This window comes from Rattus rattus, chromosome 2 (genome assembly GCF_011064425.1).
Source record: "Rattus rattus isolate New Zealand chromosome 2, Rrattus_CSIRO_v1, whole genome shotgun sequence".
Lineage (NCBI taxonomy): Eukaryota > Metazoa > Chordata > Mammalia > Rodentia > Muridae > Rattus > Rattus rattus.
In genome coordinates, this window is record NC_046155.1 from 23,700,402 (window position 1) to 23,720,803 (window position 20,402).

At 41.0% G+C, this 20,402-nt stretch overlaps 1 protein-coding gene across 1 annotated transcript in view; it reads right to left on the minus strand.

The window, feature by feature from the left end:
• The window catches only part of C2H9orf135 (chromosome 2 C9orf135 homolog), a 109,174-nt gene that overhangs the window by 65,971 nt on the left and 22,801 nt on the right, over nt 1-20,402 (minus strand). Inside the window, exon 2 of the mRNA XM_032895453.1 lies at nt 7,903-8,008. Within this exon, the coding sequence (XP_032751344.1) occupies nt 7,903-8,008 (106 nt within the window). The remainder of the gene's footprint in view (nt 1-7,902; nt 8,009-20,402) is intronic.

Below are 20,402 nucleotides of genomic sequence, written 5' to 3' on the forward strand. Positions count from 1 at the left end.
AATTCAAGGCCCATACCTAAACATAGTAAAAGCCATATACAGCAAACCAGTTGCTAACATTAAACTAAATGGAGAGAAACTTGAAGCAATCCCACTAAAATCAGGGACTAGACAAGGCTGCCCACTCTCTCCCTACTTATTCAATATAGTTCTTGAAGTTCTAGCCAGAGCAATAAGACAACAAAAAAGGAGGTCAAGGGATACAGATCGGAAAGAAGAAGTCAAAAATATCACTATTTGCAGATGATATGATAGTATATTTAAGTGATCCCAAAAAATTCCACCAGAGAACTACTAAAGCTGATAAACAACTTCAGCAAAGTGGCTGGGTATAAAATTAACTCAAACAAATCAGTAGCCTTCCTCTACACAAAAGAGAAACAGGCCGAGAAAGAAATTAGGAAATGACACCCTTCATAATAGATCCAAATAATATAAAGTACCTCAGGGTGACTTTAACCAAGCAAGGAAAGATCTGTACAATAAGAACTTCAAGACTCTGAAGAAAGAAATTGAAGAAAGATCTCAGAAGATGGAAAAGATCTCCCATGCTCATGGATTGGCAGGATTAATATAGTAAAAATGGCCATTCTACCAAAAGCGATCTACAGATTCAATGCAATCCCCATCAAAATACCAATCCAATTCTTCAAAGAGTTAGACAGAACAATTTGCAAATTCATCTGGAATAACAAAAAACCCAGGATAGCTAAAACTATCCTCAACAATAAAAGGACTTCAGGGGGAATCACTATCCCAGATCTCAAGCAGTATTACAGAGCAATAGTGATAAAAACTGCATGGTATTGGTACAGAGACAGACAGATAGACCAATGGAACAGAATTGAAGACCCAGAAATGAACCCCACACCTATGGGCACTTGATTTTTTGACAAAGGCCAAAACCATCCAATGGAAAAAAGATAGCATTTTCAGCAAATGGTGCTGGTTCAACTGGAGGTCAACATGTAGAAGAATGCAGATCGATCCATGCTTATCACCTGTACAAAGCTTAAGTCCAAGTGGATCAAGGACCTCCACATCAAACCAGATACACTCAAACTAATAGAAGAAAAACTAGGAAGCATTTGGAACACATGGGCACTGGAAAAAAAATTTCCTGAACAAAACACCCATGGCTTATGCTCTAAGATCAAGAATCGACAAATGGGATCTCATAAAACTGCAAAGCTTCTGTAAGGCAAAGGACACTGTGGTTAGGACAAAACGGCAACCAACAGATTGGAAAAGATCTTTACCAATCCTACAACAGATAGAGGGCTTATATCCAAAATATACAAAGAACTGAAGAAGTTAGACAGCAGGGAGGCAAATAACCCTATTAAAAAATGGGGTTCAGAGCTAAACAGAGAATTCACAGCTGAGGAATGCCGAATGGCTGAGAAACACCTAAAGAAATGTTCAACATCGTTAGTCATAAGGGAAATGCAAATCAAAACAACCCTGAGATTTTACCTCACACCAGTGAGAATGGCTAAAATCAAAAACTCAGGTGACAGCAAATGCTGGCGAGGATGTGGAGAAAGGGGAACACTCCTCCATTGTTGGTGGGGTTGCAGACTGCTGCAACCATTCTGGAAATCAGTCTGGAGGTTCCTCAGAAAATTGGACATTGAACTGCCTGAGGATCCAGCTATACCTCTCCTGGGCATATACCCAAAAGATGCCCCAACATATAAAAAAGACACGTGCTCCACTATGTTCATCGCAGCCTTATTTATAATAGCCAGAAGCTGGAAAGAACCCAGATGCCCTTCAACAGAGGAATGGATACAGAAAATGTGGTACATCTACACAATGGAATATTACTCAGCTATCAAAAACAATGACTTTGTGAAATTCGTAGGCAAATGGTTGGAACTGGAAACTATCATCCTGAGTGAGCTAACCCAATCACAGAAAGACATACATGGTATGTACTCATTGATAAGTGGCTATTAGCCCAAATGCTTGAATTACCCTAGATGCCTAGAACAAATGAAACTCAAGACGGATGATCAAAATGTGAATGCAGATCGCTCATGAGAGACACAGCCAGAATACAGCAAATACAGAGGCGTATGCCAGCAGGAAACCACTGAACTGAGAACAGGACCCCTGTTGAAGGAATCAGAGAAAGAACTGGAAGAGCTTGAAGGAGCTGGAGACCCCATATGTACAGCAATGCCAACCAACCAGAGTTTCAGGGACTAAGCCACTACCCAAAGACTATACATGGACTGACCCTGGACTCTGACCTCGTGAGGTTGCAATGAATATCCTAGTAAGAGCACCAGTGGAAGGGGAAGCCCTGGGTCCTGCTAAGACTGAACCCCTAGTGAACTAGACTGTTGGGGAGAGGGCAGCAATGGGGGGAGGGGTGGGAGGGGAACACACATAAGGAAGGGGAGGGGGGAGGGGGATGTTTGCCCGGAAACCGGGAAAGGGAATAACATTAGAAATGTATATAAGAAATACTCAAGTTAATAAAAAAAAAAAAAAAAAAAAAAGGGAACATGTGGGAACACAGAAAATGTGGTACATCTACACAATGGAATCCTATTCAACTATCAAATATAATGACATCATGAAATTCATAGGCAAGTAGATGGAACTAGAAAATGTCATCCTGAGTGAGGTAACCAAATCCCCAAAAAACACGCATGGTATGTAGTCACTGATAAATGGATATTAACTCAAAAGCTCAGCTTACCCAAGATACAATCAACAGATCATATGAAGCTCAAGAAGAAGGACAACTAAATTGCAGATGTTTCAGTTCTTCTTGAAAGGGGGAATAAAATATTCATAGCAGGAGTTATAGAGACAAGCAAAGATGATAGAATGACCAGTCAGAGCATGCCCCACCTGGGGATTCAGCTCATTATTTATATACAGCTACCAAACCTAGACAATATTAATGAAGCCAAAAAGAGCATGCTGACAGGAGCCTGACATTTCTGTCTCCTGAGGGGTTCAGCCAGAGCATGACAAATACAGAGGTGAATGGTAGCAGCTGAAGGGGCTTGCAACCCCATAAGAACAACAATACCAACCAACCAGAGCTCCCAGGGACTAAACCACTATCCAAAGATTACACATGTACAGACCCATGGCTCTAGCTGAATATGTAGTACAGGATGACCTTGTTGGGCATCAATGAGATGAGAGACCCTTTGTCATGCCAAGGCTGAACCCTCCCCACCAATGTAGGGGAATGTCAGAGAGGGAAATGAGGGTTGTTAGGGAGGGGGAACATCCTCATATAAGAAAGAGAGTGGAGATGATGCATGGTCTAGGGAGCAATCCAGGTGGCAGGAGCATGAAGTCATGAAGGCCCACTCCTACAGTGACACTCAGTCAAGCAAGGCCACACTTCCTAATAGTGCCACTTTCTGACTGAATCATATTCAAACACATAAGTCTATGGAGGTCAAACCTACTCAAACCATTAAACTGCCCATCATATGTAGGATTAGAATTTGAGTGGTGATGATTCATTTTTAAATCTGAAATTCAAAACAGGCCAAGCATCGAACATAGAAAGGAAATTTCAAAACTGATGTACCCACAGAAAATTTGATATAATTTATTTTCACCAGTAAAATTAATCAAAGAATTTTACATTTAAAAACTAAATAGATATTTTAGATTCAAAGTTGTACAGCCATTATGATTAAAGTTATTGTAAGCTGACAAATTTCAAAAAAAAAAAAAAAAAAAAGAAAGAGAGTGGAGGATGGTCTAGTGAGCTTAAGGACAGGAAACCAAGAAAGGGAATAAATTTTAAATGTAAATTAAAAGAGCTATCCAATAAAAACATAAAAATAAAAATATAAAACCTAAAAAAAAAAAAAAAAAAAAAAAAAAAAAAAAAGCCTCCCAAACAACAAAAGCCCAGGACCAGATGGTTTTAGTGCAGAATTCTATCAGACCTTCAAAGACAACCTAATGCCAATACTCTTCAACTATTCCATAAAATAGAAACAGAAGGAACATTACCTAAATCATTCTATGAAGTCACAGTTACATTGATACCCAAACCGCACAAAGACCCAACAAAGAAAGAGAACTTCAGATCAATTTCCCTTATACATAGTGAGGCAAAAATACTCAATAAAATTCTTGCAAACTGAATCCAAGAACACATTAAAATGATCATTCACCATAATCAAGTAGGCTTCATCGCACAGATGCAGGGATGGTTCAATATATGGAAACCCATCAATGTAATCCACTATATAAACAAACCCAAAGGAAAAAAACTGCATGATCACCTCATTAGATGCTGAGAAAGCATTTGACAAAATTCAACACCCCTTCATGATAAAAGTCCTGGAAAGAGTAGGATTTCAAGGCCCATACCTAAACATAGCTAAAGGAATTAAAAAAAAAAAAAAAGCAGTAGGCAACATCAAACTAAATAGTGAGAAACTTGAAGTAATCCCACCAAAATTAGGGACTAGACAAGGCTGCCCACTCTCTCCCTTCCTATTCAGTATAGTACTCAAAGTTGTAGTGAGAGCAATTAAACAATAAAAGAAAGTCAAAAGGATACAAATTGGAAAAGTCAAAATATCACTATTTGCAGATGATACAGTATGATAGTATTCATAAGTGACCCCAAAAATTCCACTAGAGAACTCTTTCTGTTGATAAATAACTTCATCAAAGTGGCTGGATATAAAATTAACTAAAACAAATCAGTAGCCTTCCTCTTCTTAAAGGATAAAAAAGAAACTAAAGACTGAAAAAGAAATTAGGGAAATGATACCCTTCACAATAGTCACAAATAATAAAAATATCATGGTGTGATTCTAACCAAGCAAGTGAAAGATATGCATGACAAGAACTTCAAGTCTCTGAAGAAAGAAATCGAAGAAGACCTCAGAAGATGGAAAGATCTCCCACGCTCATGGATTGGCAGGATTAATATAGTAAAAATGACCATCTTAGCAAAAGCAATCTACAGATTCAATGCAATACCCATCGAAATTCCAGCTCAATTCTTCATAGAGTTAGAAAGAACAATTCTCAAATTCATTTGGAAGGAAAAAACCCAGGATAGCAAAAACTATTCTCATCAGTAAGAGAACTTCTGGGGGAATCATAATCCCTGACCTCAAGCTCTACTACAAAACAATAAAACCCACATGGTACTGGTAGAGAGACAGACATATAGATCAGTGGAGTGGAATTGAAGACTCAGAAATGAACCCACATACCTATATTCACTTTATCTTTGACAAAAAGGTAAAACCATCTAGTGGAAAAAAGGCAGTATTTTCAACAAATGGTGCTGGCTTAAGTAGTGTTCAGCATGTAGGAGAATGCACATTGACCCATTCTTATCTCCTTGTACAAATCTTAAGTCCAAGTGGATAAGGACCTCCACATCAAACCAGATATACTCGATCTAACAGAAAAAAAGGTGGCGAAGAGTCTCAAACATATCAGTACAGGGGTAATTTTCCTGAACAGAACACCAATGTCTTATGTTCTAAGATCAAGAATCAACAAATGGGACCTCATAAAACTGCAAAGCTTCTATAAGACAAAGGACCCTGTCATTAAGACAACATGGCCACCAACAAATTGGGAAAAGATCTTTATCAATCCTACATCTAACAGAGGGCTAATATTAAATATACACAAAGAACTCAAAAAGTTAGACTCCAGAGAACCAAGTAACACTATTAAAAAATGAGGTAAAGAGCTAAACAACAAATTTTCAACTGAGGAATATCAAATGGCTGAGAAGCACCTAAAGAAATGTTCAACATCCTTAGTCATTAGGGAAATACAAATCAAAACAACCCTGAGATTCTACTTCACACCAGTCAGAATGGCTAAGATCAAAAACTCAGGTGACAACAGATGCTGGCTAGGATGTGGAGAAAAAGGAACACTCCTCCATTATTGGTGGGATTACAAGCTGGTACAATCACTTTAGAAGTCAGTCTGTAGGTTCCTCAGAAAATTGCACATAGAACTACCTGAGGACGCAGCTATGGCAGTCCTGGGCATATACCCAAAAGATGTTCCAACATACAACAAAGACATATGCTCCACTGTGGTCATAGCAGCCTTATTTATTATGGCCAGAAGCTGGAAACAACCCATATGTCCTTCAAGGGAGAAATGGATAAGATAATGCGGTACATTTACACCATGGAATACTACTCTGCTGTTAAAAACAATGACTTGATGAAATTCACAGGCCAATGGATGGAACTAGAAAATAACATCCTGAGTGAAGTAACATAGTCATGAAAGAACACACATGGTATGTACTCACTGATAAGTGGATATTAGGGGGAAAAGCTCATAATACCTATGATACAGCTTACAGGCCATATGAAACTCAAGAAGAAAGAAGACCAAAGTGTAGATGCTTCAGTTCTACTTAGAAGGGTGAACAAAATAATCACAGGAGGTAGAGGGTGGGAGGGACTTGGGAGGAAGAGAAGAAGGAGAGAGGACAAAGGGGGCAGGATCAAGAAGGATATGAGGGGAGATGTACAGAGGGTCAGGAAATTGAACAGAGGTGTGTAGCAATGGGGGATGGAGAACAGGGAATAGTCAATAGAAAGTCTCAGATGCAGGAAAGCAATAGGCTCCCAGGACCCAACAAGGATGACATTAGTTGAAATACCCAATAAAGGGTAAAGAGAACCTTTAGAGACCATATCCAGAGGTTAGGCACGGCCTCCTCTTCAGGGATGGGGCCACAAACCCTTCTCAAAATTTTAACCCAGAATTGCTCCTGTCCCTAAGGAAATACAAAGACAAAGAGTGGAGCAGAGACTAAAGGAAAGGCCATCCAGAGATGGCCCCACTTGGTGATCCATCCCATATGCAGCCACCAAATCCAGTCACTATTGCTGATGACAAGAAGTGCTTGCTGACAGGAGCCTGATATGGGTGTCTTCTGAGAGGCTCTGCCAGAGCCTACTGATAAGAGATGTGAATGTTTGCAGCCAACCATCAGACTGAGCATGGGGACCCCAATGAAAGAGTTAGGGAACAGACTAAAGGAGATAAAGGGGTTTGCAACCCCATAGGAAGAACAGTATCAAGCTACCAGAACCCTCAGAGCTTCCAGGGACTAAAACACCAACCAAAGTACACATGGAGGGACCCATGGCTCCAGCTGCATATGTAGCAGAGGATGGCCTTGTCTGGCATCAGTAGGAAGCAAGGCCCTTTGTCCTGTGAAGGCTTGATGCCCAGTGTAGGGGAATGCTAGGGCAGTGATGTGGGAGTGGGTGTGTGGATGGGGGAGCACCTTCACAGAAGGATGGGGGAAGGGGTTGGGATAGGAAATTTTTGGAGGGGAAACCGAGAAGGGGGATAACATTTGAAATGTAAATAAATAAAATAACCAATAAAATAATTTAAAAAGAAGAAGAAGAGGTAAGAGACTCCCTTTAAGGGAGCCATTGGGCTGTTGAAGATATACTCTCAAAAGAAATTGGGTGGCTGTTTCAGTTTCCCACTTATTCCTGACTCAAAATGTGGCTAATCAGCCTGACCTGCATTCCCCGCCATTGCCCCTCCCCATGACATGCCATCTTTCTGAGACCAGTTAGATGGCCCAATTTTGGACTTAAACTCCAGAACTCTTACTTCATTTGTATCATGTATAAGGTATTTTGTTATAGTAACAGAAAGTTAACTGATACAGGCAGGCAGCATGCTAAGTACTTTGTTGCGTATCTAGTTTATGCAATAGCCTTAAGAGGTAGGAGGACTGTATAAGTTTGGTAAGGGTATTGCAACTAAGTTACCTAGTGAATCCCACAAATGAGTAACAACGTTGGAAAAAAAATACTCCTTACTCTTTTACTATTTCAGGGCGAGAAAGATTTCAGACAAAGAAAATTATCAGCAACTACTTACTGGACTGTCAGTTCCAAGTCGATGATATGTTGATTTACACAGGTTTGTAGCCACCTTGGGATCCTCCATATCATAATCTTTGGGGTAGGCTTCTCTGTTACGGTGCCTTCAAAGAGAAAAAAAAAATTAAAGTCCCTTAGGAGTAATCCTTATTGATCATGCATTGCATTTAAAGCCTTTAAGTTTGCTATATTCCGTGCTATTGTTTTAATTATAAATTCATCAAAGTCATGATGAATGATGTATTTCTCTCCTCTTTTCAAGGAGTGCTGGGACTACTCCCTGAAAACAGCCTGGCCCACTCAATAAAGCTAATACTGTCACAGAAACACCACTTAACTATCGCAGTAATTACTCTGTAGACCCAGTGAACCGAATCGTATTTAATAATGTGGATGACTTACTGACAGTAAACTCTCAAGTAAGATATGGGAATAGCTTTAAAAGGCGACTTGTCACTTTAGAAATTCTCTCTACCATGAATTTTAATTACATTGTTTTTCAAAGGCAGCAGGATGCATTGATTGGTAAGCTATGTGGTCCCAGTTTCCAAAGAGCACCCTAGGAGGCTGGTAGCCACTAGGTAAAAATCTAACAGAGCCCCACTCCTTAAAGTGAAAGTGGAGATAAACGTTCAAATTATCGTGGCTAAAAAGGTGGTTAGGTCTAATTTTAAAAGGAGGCGGGATGAGGCTTGCTGTGACATGACAGGAAAAGGAAGGTCTGTGGTTGACGACATAAGTTTTCCTCAGGCTTTTTTTGGTTAAATAAAGGAAGCTGAGACTGAGCACCCTGCAGAAGGGGCCCAAAGGGGTGCCAGGCAGGAACTGTGCATGGGATACTCAAAGTTTTATTCAACCATCCGTTTATTCAGCTACAGCTTGTAAGGTCCTCCCAGGCGAGATTTGAACACAGTATGTCCCCTCTGAAACTCAGGTATACATTTGATTTCCTCAGTGGTAGTGCAGGGAGATGGGGACATGGGGGAGGAATGGGGTTGGCTAAGTGGTAAGTAGATCATTAGGATGCACTCTATGAAACTATCCTTGCACTAGCTGACCTATTTTGTACCTATCTGATCTTCCTGTTTGGCCGTGATATAGTGAGGCCTGGAGTCCTTTCTGACCTTATGAGCTCTGAGCTTTCTTTGATGAATTACCCAGAGTTGTGGCCTGGATGTGAAGTCCTCCCATAGGCTCATGTGTTTTAATACTTGGTTCCCAGCTTTTTTTTGGAAAGTTAGAGAACATTTTAGGATGTGAGTTCTTGCTCTAGGAAGTGAGTCCTTGCAGGTTCTGTTAGACTCCATCTTGTCTTCAGCCACTCAGTACCAGCAGCTACATCATGAGGGACAGGTGACACTATCATTGACTTTGAAAAGTCCCCACCAACACCGACTCACCTCCCTTCTCTTCCCAGTCGCCCTTGTCATCCGCTCCCAAATTAGTCTGTGGCCTGCTGTGATCTCTGTGGCCCGCTCAGCCATAAAACCCTAGCATTGGTTCCTTTAAGTCTGTAGGCTCTCTTGGTGCCTGAACTCTCTCCCCTTCGGGGTCTAAATCACAGCTGTACCCTATCCCTTATCTCTGGTTTGCCTTTAACAGACTTTCTGCTTTTCTTTTCCTTTTTTTTTCCTTCACCTTTCTGCTCACAGAGCACTAGACTCTCCACCCATCACTGACAATTGGTGAATGATCCCTCTCAGTCGCTTAAACGCTTTCCAGATTCTCTGGTGCTCTCAGAGGCAGAGGTACACCCCTCTAATCCTTTCCCTTGAATGAGGCTCCGGGTTTTTTGTTTGTTTTGTTTTTGTTTGTTTATTTAGCTAGGTTTTTGGCCTTTGGCTTCATTTGAAAGTCCGATACCAAGTTTCTCTTCTACCTTGGCCAGGCTAAGTCCCTGTCCCCTATCCAGTGAGGGGATGACCCACTGAACAGTTTGTGCCTTCCCCATCTGATCCCCCAGGGTCCTTGAGATGCCTTGGACTTCAGGCCTTCCCCTCTACCTCACCCATGGGAACGAACTCTGGCTCCCCTTTGGGATGTCCCTTAAGAGAACCTCCAATGTTCCATCTAATTGCTTGACTTAAGGGCCTCTAAACTTATCCATCTTTGCAGTGGAATTTTCCCTCAATATCCCTTAGATAATCAATCCAAATATAACTTACCAGGTGATCAGAAACTAATTCTCCATTCCCTATTTCTTTGCTCCAAACCCTGTTTTGTTGTTGTTGTTGTTTTGTTTGTGTGTTTGTTTGTTTTTTTGGTCACACACACACACACACACACACACACACACACACACACACACTATGTAGAAGTACTGTCTTTAAGTAAGAGTTGACCTGTAAGTGAAGGTCAACCAGACCTAGCAGGGTGGGGGAAGCAAAGGAGGGTCCAGCTGCAGTGTGCACACAACCCCAGCTGCTCCCGACCAAGCTGCTAATCTCTCTCCTAAGGTGTGAACCGATCGTTTGTTTATGAACTTGATTCCAAGTTCCAGAGTCCAATTCTTCAGCTGTCGCTTCCCTCTGGCATGCTGTGCCCTCCACTGGGGACATCTATATGCTTCTCAGTTCCTGGTTGTTCCATCAAATCCTTTACCATTCCCATCCTTGTCCTGTGCCCTAAGTGTCTCTTGTTGGAGTAACCTTTTGTACATTGTGTGAACGTGTGTCTCTGTAATGCCAATACTAGTCAGATCTTGGTATTGTTCTTCCTACGGCCCATTACTGGCCTCATACTTTGTAAGCATTCATTCTTTCTTACTTGGTGGTTGACTTTAATGAAGATCTTACTGCCAATAGCTGAGCAGGAAGTGGAGGGCGGAACTTCCAGGCAAAGAAAGGGTCTGTGGGAGCAGAAATCAGAAGCAGAAGATTCTCCTGAAGACTGGAAGGAACAGGACAGACCTGCAGTGGAGCACAGGGGTACAGAACTAGACATGTAGTGGGTCATAGGCTAGTCAGTTGGGTTAACTTTAGATAGGTGACAGAGAGACTACCCTAGCTAGAGGCCTAAGCATTAAAATATTAAAAAGATTCTCTGTCATTTTTTATGGAGCTTTCTGTCAGGTCTGTGAAAGTCCCACCATATTTGACACCTAATGTGGAATGCCAGATATGCTGGGACTTCCTGGTAACCTCCAGTGGTTAAACAATGACACAGAGACTTCTTAATAATTACTAAAGCTTAGGCATATAGTCGGGCAGATGCTCAGCTAACTCATCTAAGTTATCCTGACATTCTCGCCCACATCCCTCTACGTGGCTTGTTCTTTACCTCTCTCTCAGCCCCGGGACATCTGTTTTCTCTCTTTGTCCTGCTGGTGAACTCCCTGAACCACCTCCTTCTCCCAAAGACCTCCTCTCTGCACATAATTTCCACTTTCCACTTCCTGCTCAGCTATTGGTCATCGGAACTTTATTAAAGCCAATCACCCAATAAGGAAGGATGAATGCTTACAAAATATGAGGCCGGTAATGGGCCATAAAAATAACAATACCAAGATATGACCAGTACTCTTTGCTGGCTTGGCAATCAATAATTGAATATACAAAGACAATCCTCACGCAATGTAAAGAGGTTACCCCAACCATCTTGCTTTGGATGAGAATGCCCCCCACCCCTCCTGGAGCCAGCTTTTGTGTCATCGGGGCTCCTATCACATGGACGACCTTCTCTAGGTTTTGGCCTTCTACTCTACCCTCCATGGGTCTTTATAGTAAAGACACTGGCTCCCTTCTCCTCTCCACTCTTCTGGTTATCTCTGGCTTTATCCTGCAACCCCACAGATTCAGCCTTCAGCTCCCTTTGAAGCTTATAGGAAGACACCGGAATAGTGTCCAGTGTCCCATTTTGGATTCCCTTTCTCTGCCTCCATGGACTCAGATTTTATTACAATCTTTGGTCTCAGTACAGACCAAAGGCCAAAAAAATTGTGAACTTGATTTCCAAATTTTCACTGATCATAGCAACTGCTGCCGCAGAGACAATGAGCCCCAAGTATTCTAAATCTAAACTTGCTATGCTCTACACTTCCGAAAGTCTCTTGACTATAGCATTCTACGTCCCACTCTTAAAAAGTCTTTTTTATCTCTGATCCCTTTGCACTCTGCTTTCAAACATACAAAAAACAAGAGAATGCTATGAGCTCTTATCTCAGGATTTGTAAATTTATTGGGTGTGGTTTAAAAACTGCTTTGACAAAATCTGATTTTAATCTTATAAGCAAAGGCTTATAATTTAAAATCTATACATGGAGATTATATATTATTATATATTATACATTATACGTTATACATTATATGTTACATGTTATACATTATGTTATATATTGCATGTTATATATTATATATGTGTGCATGTACATGAAACAATTTTGTTTGTATATGTATATAACTTGGATTCAACTCTATATAACTTGGATTCAGTGCGCGTGCGTGCGTGTGTGTGTGTGTGTGTGTGTGTGTGTGTATGTGTGTGTGTGTGTGTTTTAAAATAGCAACCATATAGCTTTCCTCCATCTTAGCCAATGATCTAATCAGTATATAAGCAGTCCCATGGCTGACAATCATCTTTATTAAGGTTAAAGAGTACAAAGCATGGAACTTCACCATCTTAAGACGAACAAATGCCATAAAGTCACAATTATAAAACTCCTCAGTTCTGACCAGCTCCCTGCTTACCAATATATTTCCTTTTTAGACTAAGGATGCAACAAATCTCAAATATTTTGGATTTGTATGGTGTGGTGGTTTGAATATGCTTGAATCATTAAAAGTGACACTAGTAGGAGGTGTAACCTCATTGGAGAAAAATCACTGTGTAGGTGGGGTCTCCTCCTATGAAGTCTCCTTCTATACTCAAGCTTTATCCAGTGTGGAATACCAGTCTCCTCCTGGCTGCCTTTGGATCAAGATGTAGAACTCTAGGCTCGCCCAGCACTATGTCTGCCTGCACACTGCCATGCTTCCTGCCATGAGAATAATGGCCTGAACCTCTGAAACTGCAAACCACCTCCAATTAAATGTTGTCCTTTATAAGAATTTCCTTGCTCATGATGTTTCTTCAAAGCAATAAAATTCTAAGACATATGGACTTTTGCTTGATGATAAAAATTTAAGGTTATATTTGCTATAGCAAATATATGTGATTCAACTATAGTTTACAATATACTCTTATACAGTAAAAAAAAAATTTAAGGTTGTAAAGGTCCCCTCAGATTAACAAAAACTGTTTAGGATGAATGTCTAAGTATTTATGTCTTTACTAACTACTTAACACCCAGCTGTTAGAAAATTTAAATAAGTAACAACTTACATTTGAAAAATAATGTATGTTTAAAAATCAAGATTTATAATTTTCTAAGGTTCACAGTAATATTTATCTTTGCCTTTGCTCACTTTAAGATTTAGCCATCTGGATGAACTAACCCATACAAAAAACTGTAATGTTCTGTAATGGTACACTATGAAAGGATCCATAAAGTTCCCAGTCTCTCTATGGACTTCATGATTTAAAGTTTTCTTTTGATACTAGAATAGCTTCCATTCAAAAACTTATTTTTCTAAAGCTAAACCAAACAGGTATGGAATGCAAAATCCTATTTTATTAAAAGCTACTAACCAATTGTAAACTGTTAAGGATAATTAAGAATTGCAAGTTAATAGTCACCTTATCAAATTCTTTAATGTGTCCAAAACTATACTTGTGGTCATGATAAGTAGTAATTTATACAGGAATAAGCTTTATTAGCCTCCTGTTTTCAAAGTTAAGCCTAAAATAAGGAATACTAAATAGCTAGCCCTCCAACTCTTCAGAGATCTGTTAAATACGACATTTAAAATATTTAAGCATCCCATAATAGACAGAACTGCCCCCTGCTACAGAAACCCTTAAGGTCTCCAAAGAACATAAACGGGGCACAGAAATGCCTTGTGGTAACACTGACCAGTGGGGAAAACTGCCTCATGCCTCACTGTGGACACTTTTGGGTTGATCGCCTTACTCTGCCTGGTCAAAGGAAGAACAGTATCCCCAAGTTCTTCTACAGGAAAAAGACGCCAAACCTGAGTCTGATAGCCCAAGGCCTATGCTCTGTATAGCAACTGAAGGTTAAATTCTGTGCTATCTGACAGCTAAAGACCGAGGACTACTGCCACCCACAAAAGTATGGAGACCACCCGAGCCTAAGGTACCCATCTAGGCTGCTTAATTGATACACAGGCTATTTGGATTATACTTCCAGGTGTAATTTATCTTTCTCCGACCTCTGATGCTGACTTACTGTAGCTTTAACAGTAGCAGGCATTCAGCTCCTTTCCCAACTAAGTCTAGACACAGTTTACCTTGTTACCAAACTCAGAAGTGGGATAAAAACTCACAAAACTTTTCAAAGTAACTTTTTATTTTAAGGAAAGTCTCTTCCCAATGACTGCTCTCAGTAACCAACCACCTGTGTCTGCAGGTAAATGGCTGGCTAGAAACAAGGTGTAAAGTTTATGAAAGGTCTGAGGATACAAAAGCTTAAGTCGTGAGGATCTTAAGGTGTTTTAAGATGTGTAAATGCAACTTAGAGTGGTCTGAGGGTGTGTAAGCCTAAGTTGTGAGGGTCTAAGAAGGTGCTTGAAGGTGTGAAAATGCAATTTGTAAAGCTAGAGTAAGAAAGTAACTTAAAATATAAAATATGAAAAATATTTCAGATCTCTTCTCCTCTCTGTGGTATTATTAAGAATTCAAAAGTTTTGAGTTTTAACATTAACCAATGGAGTTTCGATACACTATTAATCTGGTTCCGGTCAGCACTGACTACCATTATCATAGTCACAAACTCAAGATTTTACATTTCCTTTGGTTGCCTTCTAAGTGGAGTCTTAAAAGTGCTCATTATTGTCCTAAAAATATCTGTCTAATCTCTATACACCCAGTCATCTGGATAGAGGAAAGAGTGTTCATATTTTTAACTCAAAATCATCTTGGGTCTCCAAGCTTCTACTATGACTCAAAGGCATGAGTCTACTGCCGTTTCTACAGTGTGGATTGCAGGACAGATTCCCAAACAATGGTAATGATAGCATATCTAATCTTATCTCTTGTAAACTTAAAAGATTCTGGAAGCTTCAGAAAACTAACTTGAATCTACCCCTCATGGATCATGGACAGTATTTATCTGCATTCCATATAGGTAAGTACCTGGGCAGCCCATATAGATACGTATAGAAACGGTCAGCCTGTTTTTCCACATGCCTATTCTGTCCTTCCTGAAAGTCGGATCTCTTTCCCCTTTCCCGATCTTGGGACTCTCCTCCCTCAGTTACCAGGATCATAGACCTAAAAGTTCAAATGTACACCTAAGAAAAAATAATCTCCCTCCAAGCCTCTTAACTTTATCTCTGTCCCTCATATGTATCTGGTCTAACATCCTGCCAGGTCCAGTAGTTCCTTCGAAATCTGCATCTTGGACAGCTTCGAAGTGTCTAGCCTCAGGTGGTCCAGCCTCACAGCTGATGCCTGCACGTCCCTAGCCCCAGATGGTCCCACAGACCCTGAACATTGAGTGAAATAGCCTACTCTACTCTTCCAGGACTTGGCCAACATCCCAGCTTTCATGCGTTCCCAAAGGTGTTGATACCCCAAGAAATCAGGAAGCAATCTAAAGAGCACAACACCGCCATTCCTGCCTCAAACCCACCCCTTCCTGTTTCCTCAACTTTTATAATAAACAAAGGGGAGAAATGTTAATCCCAGCTAGCCTTCAGTGACCCAGCACCAGCAGCCACACCATTACTAGTCTTCAAATGTGATGTGTGTCCCCCTTTAAAGGCCCCTGCCATCCTAGACCTCACTGTCTCTGTCTGCCTGTCTGTCTGTCTCTGTCTCTCTCTCTGATGACCCCAATCCAACACTGCGTTTAACTCACTGTCCCACAAGAGGGTTCTTGAGTGAGATCTGTTGTGTTGTGTGATCTCTGCAGCATACCTTGGCCCTGACCTGACAAGGTCCTCTAACTCAGAAACCCTAACAAGACATCTAGTCCCTGATTCCTGTTCTCTGCTTTCTGTCTGGGGATGTGATAAGACCAGTCAGCTCCGATACTTTATCCCCGAGTCTCCTCAGGTGTAATGCACAGCATGTCTTTGGGCCATGGTAACCCCTTTCCTTCTTAAGATGCTTCTTGTCAGGCCTTTGATCACAGCAGCAAAAGGAACAAGGAATACACCCAGCCCCTAGCATTTTGTCTGAGCAAAGACTGAGTGTGCTGCATTTTGTTGGACATTTGCAACTGGCACACAAATGCATTGGGGGATAAACCTACTGGGGTCTACCTTCAACTACCCCCAGCCTCTATAGAAATTGACATAACTAAGTAGTCAGGAAGGAAAACTTTAATTTGAACAATTTCTTTCAGCTATGAGGGGAGCTTTACGGTATTACAATACTCAGTATGTGACCAGTTGTATCATGTCATCCGCAAAAGCATCTCCAGTTCCCTACGGCCTCCTGTTTTTGATCTACCCCTCATGTCTGTTGGCCATCTGTATGACTGAGGAATATCTATTAAGGCCCATTGCTATTTAAATTGCATCATTTGCTTTGTTAGTTCTTTATATATTTTGGACACGGACCTTCTGCCAGATGAATAGCTGGTTAATATTTCCCCTCACTGTCCTGTTTCCAATGCTGTGACGAAGCTTCTCAAATGGTGCAACCTGGTTGGTCTGCTTTTGCTTTATGTTCTTTAACTGTTTAGGGAGAGGGTCTTGAAATAACAGAAAGTATCCTAAACTCAGAGGATGTCCTGGTTCTAAAACCAGCAGCTTTTTAAAATTCTTGGACAGGTTGTTTTTAAGCTCGAGTTTAACAAATAATAATTCTTTGGCTTTAGTTCACTAGGTTGTTAGGAAATTTTAATATAAAAATATAAAAACAGAATAGAAAAGCAACAATTTATTTAATATTGAAGTATTTTAGAATCTGAAAATAATGCAACATATGTCATTAAAACTTGTAGGTGAACACAAAAGCCTCTGGATGGTCAAAGTAGTTCTCAGCAAAGGGAGCAATGCAACTGCATTTCTATACATGGTTTCGCGTTGTAAGAGTCGTGGCAGCAAAGGTAGCGTAGTGCTGGCACTAAAGCAAGCGGCGTGTAGGACGACACAGATATAAACCCACTCAGCTCCAAGCACATAATTTTTGACAAAGATGACAAAAATACATATAGGGGGAAAAAGGATAATCTTATCAACAAACGATTCTGGGTAAACTGGATATCTACTATTTAAAAAGTAATCTGATCCCTATCGCTCACCGTGCACGAAAATCAATTCCAAGTAGAAAAAAAAAACTCAATAAAAATACACGGGACTCTGAAACTTTTAGAGGAATCTTTCATGGGATAGGGGTAGGCAAGGGCTTTATTACTGATAAAGTCACTGAGGAATTAGGACAGAAGCCTTTTAATTTCACGAGGTTCCATTTCCATTTGTCAATTGGAAATAGTTTATCAAGTGAAAAATGCCACCTACAGAGTAGGAAAATGCCTTTAGCATCTATACATCTGACAAAGGAATGATATTATTTAGCATATACTAAGAACTCAGAAACCTAAAGGACAGGAACTCAAAACCAATAAAGGACGAATGAAAATGGACAGGTCTGAAAAGATGCAAAATAAGTGATTGATAAGCACAGATAAAACAAGCATCCAATGTGGCCACCATAGAAATGCAAATTAGAACCACACTGGTATTTCATCCCGTCTCACTCAGATTCATCATAGCTGCAAATGCTAGCTAGCAAAGATGTGGACAAAGGGGAGTCCTTAGACACTGCTGAAGAGAGTGTAAACTAGTCCTCCACTGTGGAAGCCAGACGGGAGACTGCCAAAGGCCTAGGAATAGGGCTACCATATGATCTATTGCTCCTGGGTATGTACTTGCTCAGAGGACTCTGCGTGAACACATCACAGAGACACAAGGACATCAGTGTTCACTGTGGCATTGTTCACAGTAGCTAAGTCATGGATCCAGCTCAGGTGTCCACAGCAGAGGAATGGATGTCAGTCATAGAGGATGAAGTTAAACGGTCTCCAGGCAGGTGGAGACAACTGGTGATATTCATATCAAATTAAGCCAATCTTAGACAACTCGATGTGTTCTTTTACTTTTTACTCCTAGATTCTACATGGATAGATAAAATCCACACGCATATATGACATGAAGACAGAAGCAATACGGTCTAGAGGAACAAAGGGGACCAGTAGGACAGGTGAACAGAGGAAGGTAAAGGGGAGTGTGCTTTAATAAACTCCGTATGTTTGTACAAAAAATGTCCTTATGAATCATGTCTGTATCATGCACAAAGATGCACAATGAAATTTAATATAGAAGGATAACCATGCTAGATCCACAGAGCCAAAGAGGCTAAGTAACAAGGAGGGCTTAAATGAGAGGAGCAAGGGTCTTCCAGAGAAGAGGAAAGAGATTTCTCAGCTGGAGTGGGGGCAGGTGGGGATGAGCAGGAGGCATCAGATGTGGGCGGAGTTGGGGGTGGATAGACAGAGTACGGGGAGAGATAAGTGGGTTTCCAAAGGCATTGTGGGAAAGAGGTAGAAACCATCAACAACAGAAACTGTGTGGAATCCACAAGTGTGACGCTAGCGAGGATTTCCAGTCACGGGATACAGAACCTGACTGAACTGGCTATCTTCTGTAACCAGGTAAGACCTCGAGTGGAGGGGTTGGGACAGCAACCCAGCCACAAACCTACAGTTTGTCTGGCCTGCACAGTGTACTAAGACTAGGCATAATCGTCATCAGAGAGCACACAGACTCCGTCCAGCAAGCGATGGGAGCAGATGCAGAGTCCTGTAGAGCCAGTTTCCGGTGCTAGGGGCAACTGGACTCTGTTTCCAAGAATGCGATATTCCCTAGTTGTAGAATTATAAGAAAGCCAACTTGATTCTTACACAAATTTTGCTGTCACTTTGTATTTTAACATTATAAATAGAATTAGAAATGGAAGGAGGGCTGATGAGACAGATTCCAGATCACAAGCTATAGAAAAAGCAGCCTGGAATTCTGACCCTGTTGTCAGGGATCGAGGGCTCGGGGGAAGACCAGTCCAAGCAGATCCCATGCTGGAAGATGCCCCGAGGATCCATCTAGTCCCCGAACCTCTAGTTACGGACAGTCACATGGGTCCTCCAACCCTCCATTCTTCTTCAAAAAGATCTGGCCTAGTTGCTACTTAGGCTCTGTGGGAGCTTGAGGAGTCTGTCATGGCTTGTATATGATTCTACATCCGATGGATCTGCAAGCTGCTCTTACGCAAACTGCATAATACTCCATGTGGGTTGTAAGGCTCAACAAATTATCCCAGAGCTTCAGACAAAGCCACAGCTCCCTTCAGGCTGCCTCACCACAAAGGACCCCCGATCCCTGCCAGTGGTGGAAAGATGGATTTTAGGGCATAGGTTCCTCTCATAGGCAAGGGGACAGATTATAATCTGGGGTTTCTGTGGTCTCTTATTATCTATAAGGAGTGGGGAGGGAGTGGAAGTTTGAAAAGAAACTTTGGTTCTTGTGTTTTCTTCCCATGCCATACTGTTCTGGCACATTTCCTACTGTTCTGTAACCATTAATGCATCCACCTCTCCTGAGACTGAAGGCTTCTTAGACACGGAGATTATTTTTGATTCATCTTGGTGATCTGGTGCCTCACAGAGTCTGACATGTTATAAACGATTAGATCTTCCCTGATTGATGGGCAGGTTGAATCTTCCTCCATTCTGTTACTGTCACCCTAATAGAAATGCTGAAAAACAGAGGCTTTCAGACGTGTCCATGAAGATAAAGAGTATCCCAGCTCAGTTTTCAAAAGTGCCAGTCAGGAGGGGGTGATCGTGCATACAGACAAGCTAGCTGTGCAACACCAACTTGTCTCCGGAGGAATTGTAAATCTACCTGCAAAACTGGAACACTCTCGCTATACATATGCATCACAGCGATTGCAAAGGGCTCGGAATTTGAGAAGTGTTTGACGTGAGAACAATGAAAGTCTGAGCCCAGTTCCAGTTTCTGGTTACTTGACAAGAGACACATTTTCTTTGCAGATTTCAAAGATGTTAAAAATGTTTAGTTAAGACTCCAGATGGCAGAATATATTAACTTTAGGCTTTAGAAATTATTAATGTAGTTCACAGCTATGCTGTCAGCTATTGTATTTTCTGATGTAAATGTAGGGCAAATAAGAAGAGAGATAGCTTTTCTATTAAGTTTCACAATCCTCGGCGATCTAAAAGAAAATTACCCTGGAGAGTCGGCTATATTCCCTGACACATTAGAAACTCAAAACCAATACAAGCAAGTGCTGCAAAGAGAGATTTGATGATCCTTTTAAAGATTTCACGGGCAAAAAGATTAACACGCCGAACTAGTGTTATTTAGTGGCTCATACACTAAACCAACAGGGACGTTTAGACATACTTGAGTCAGT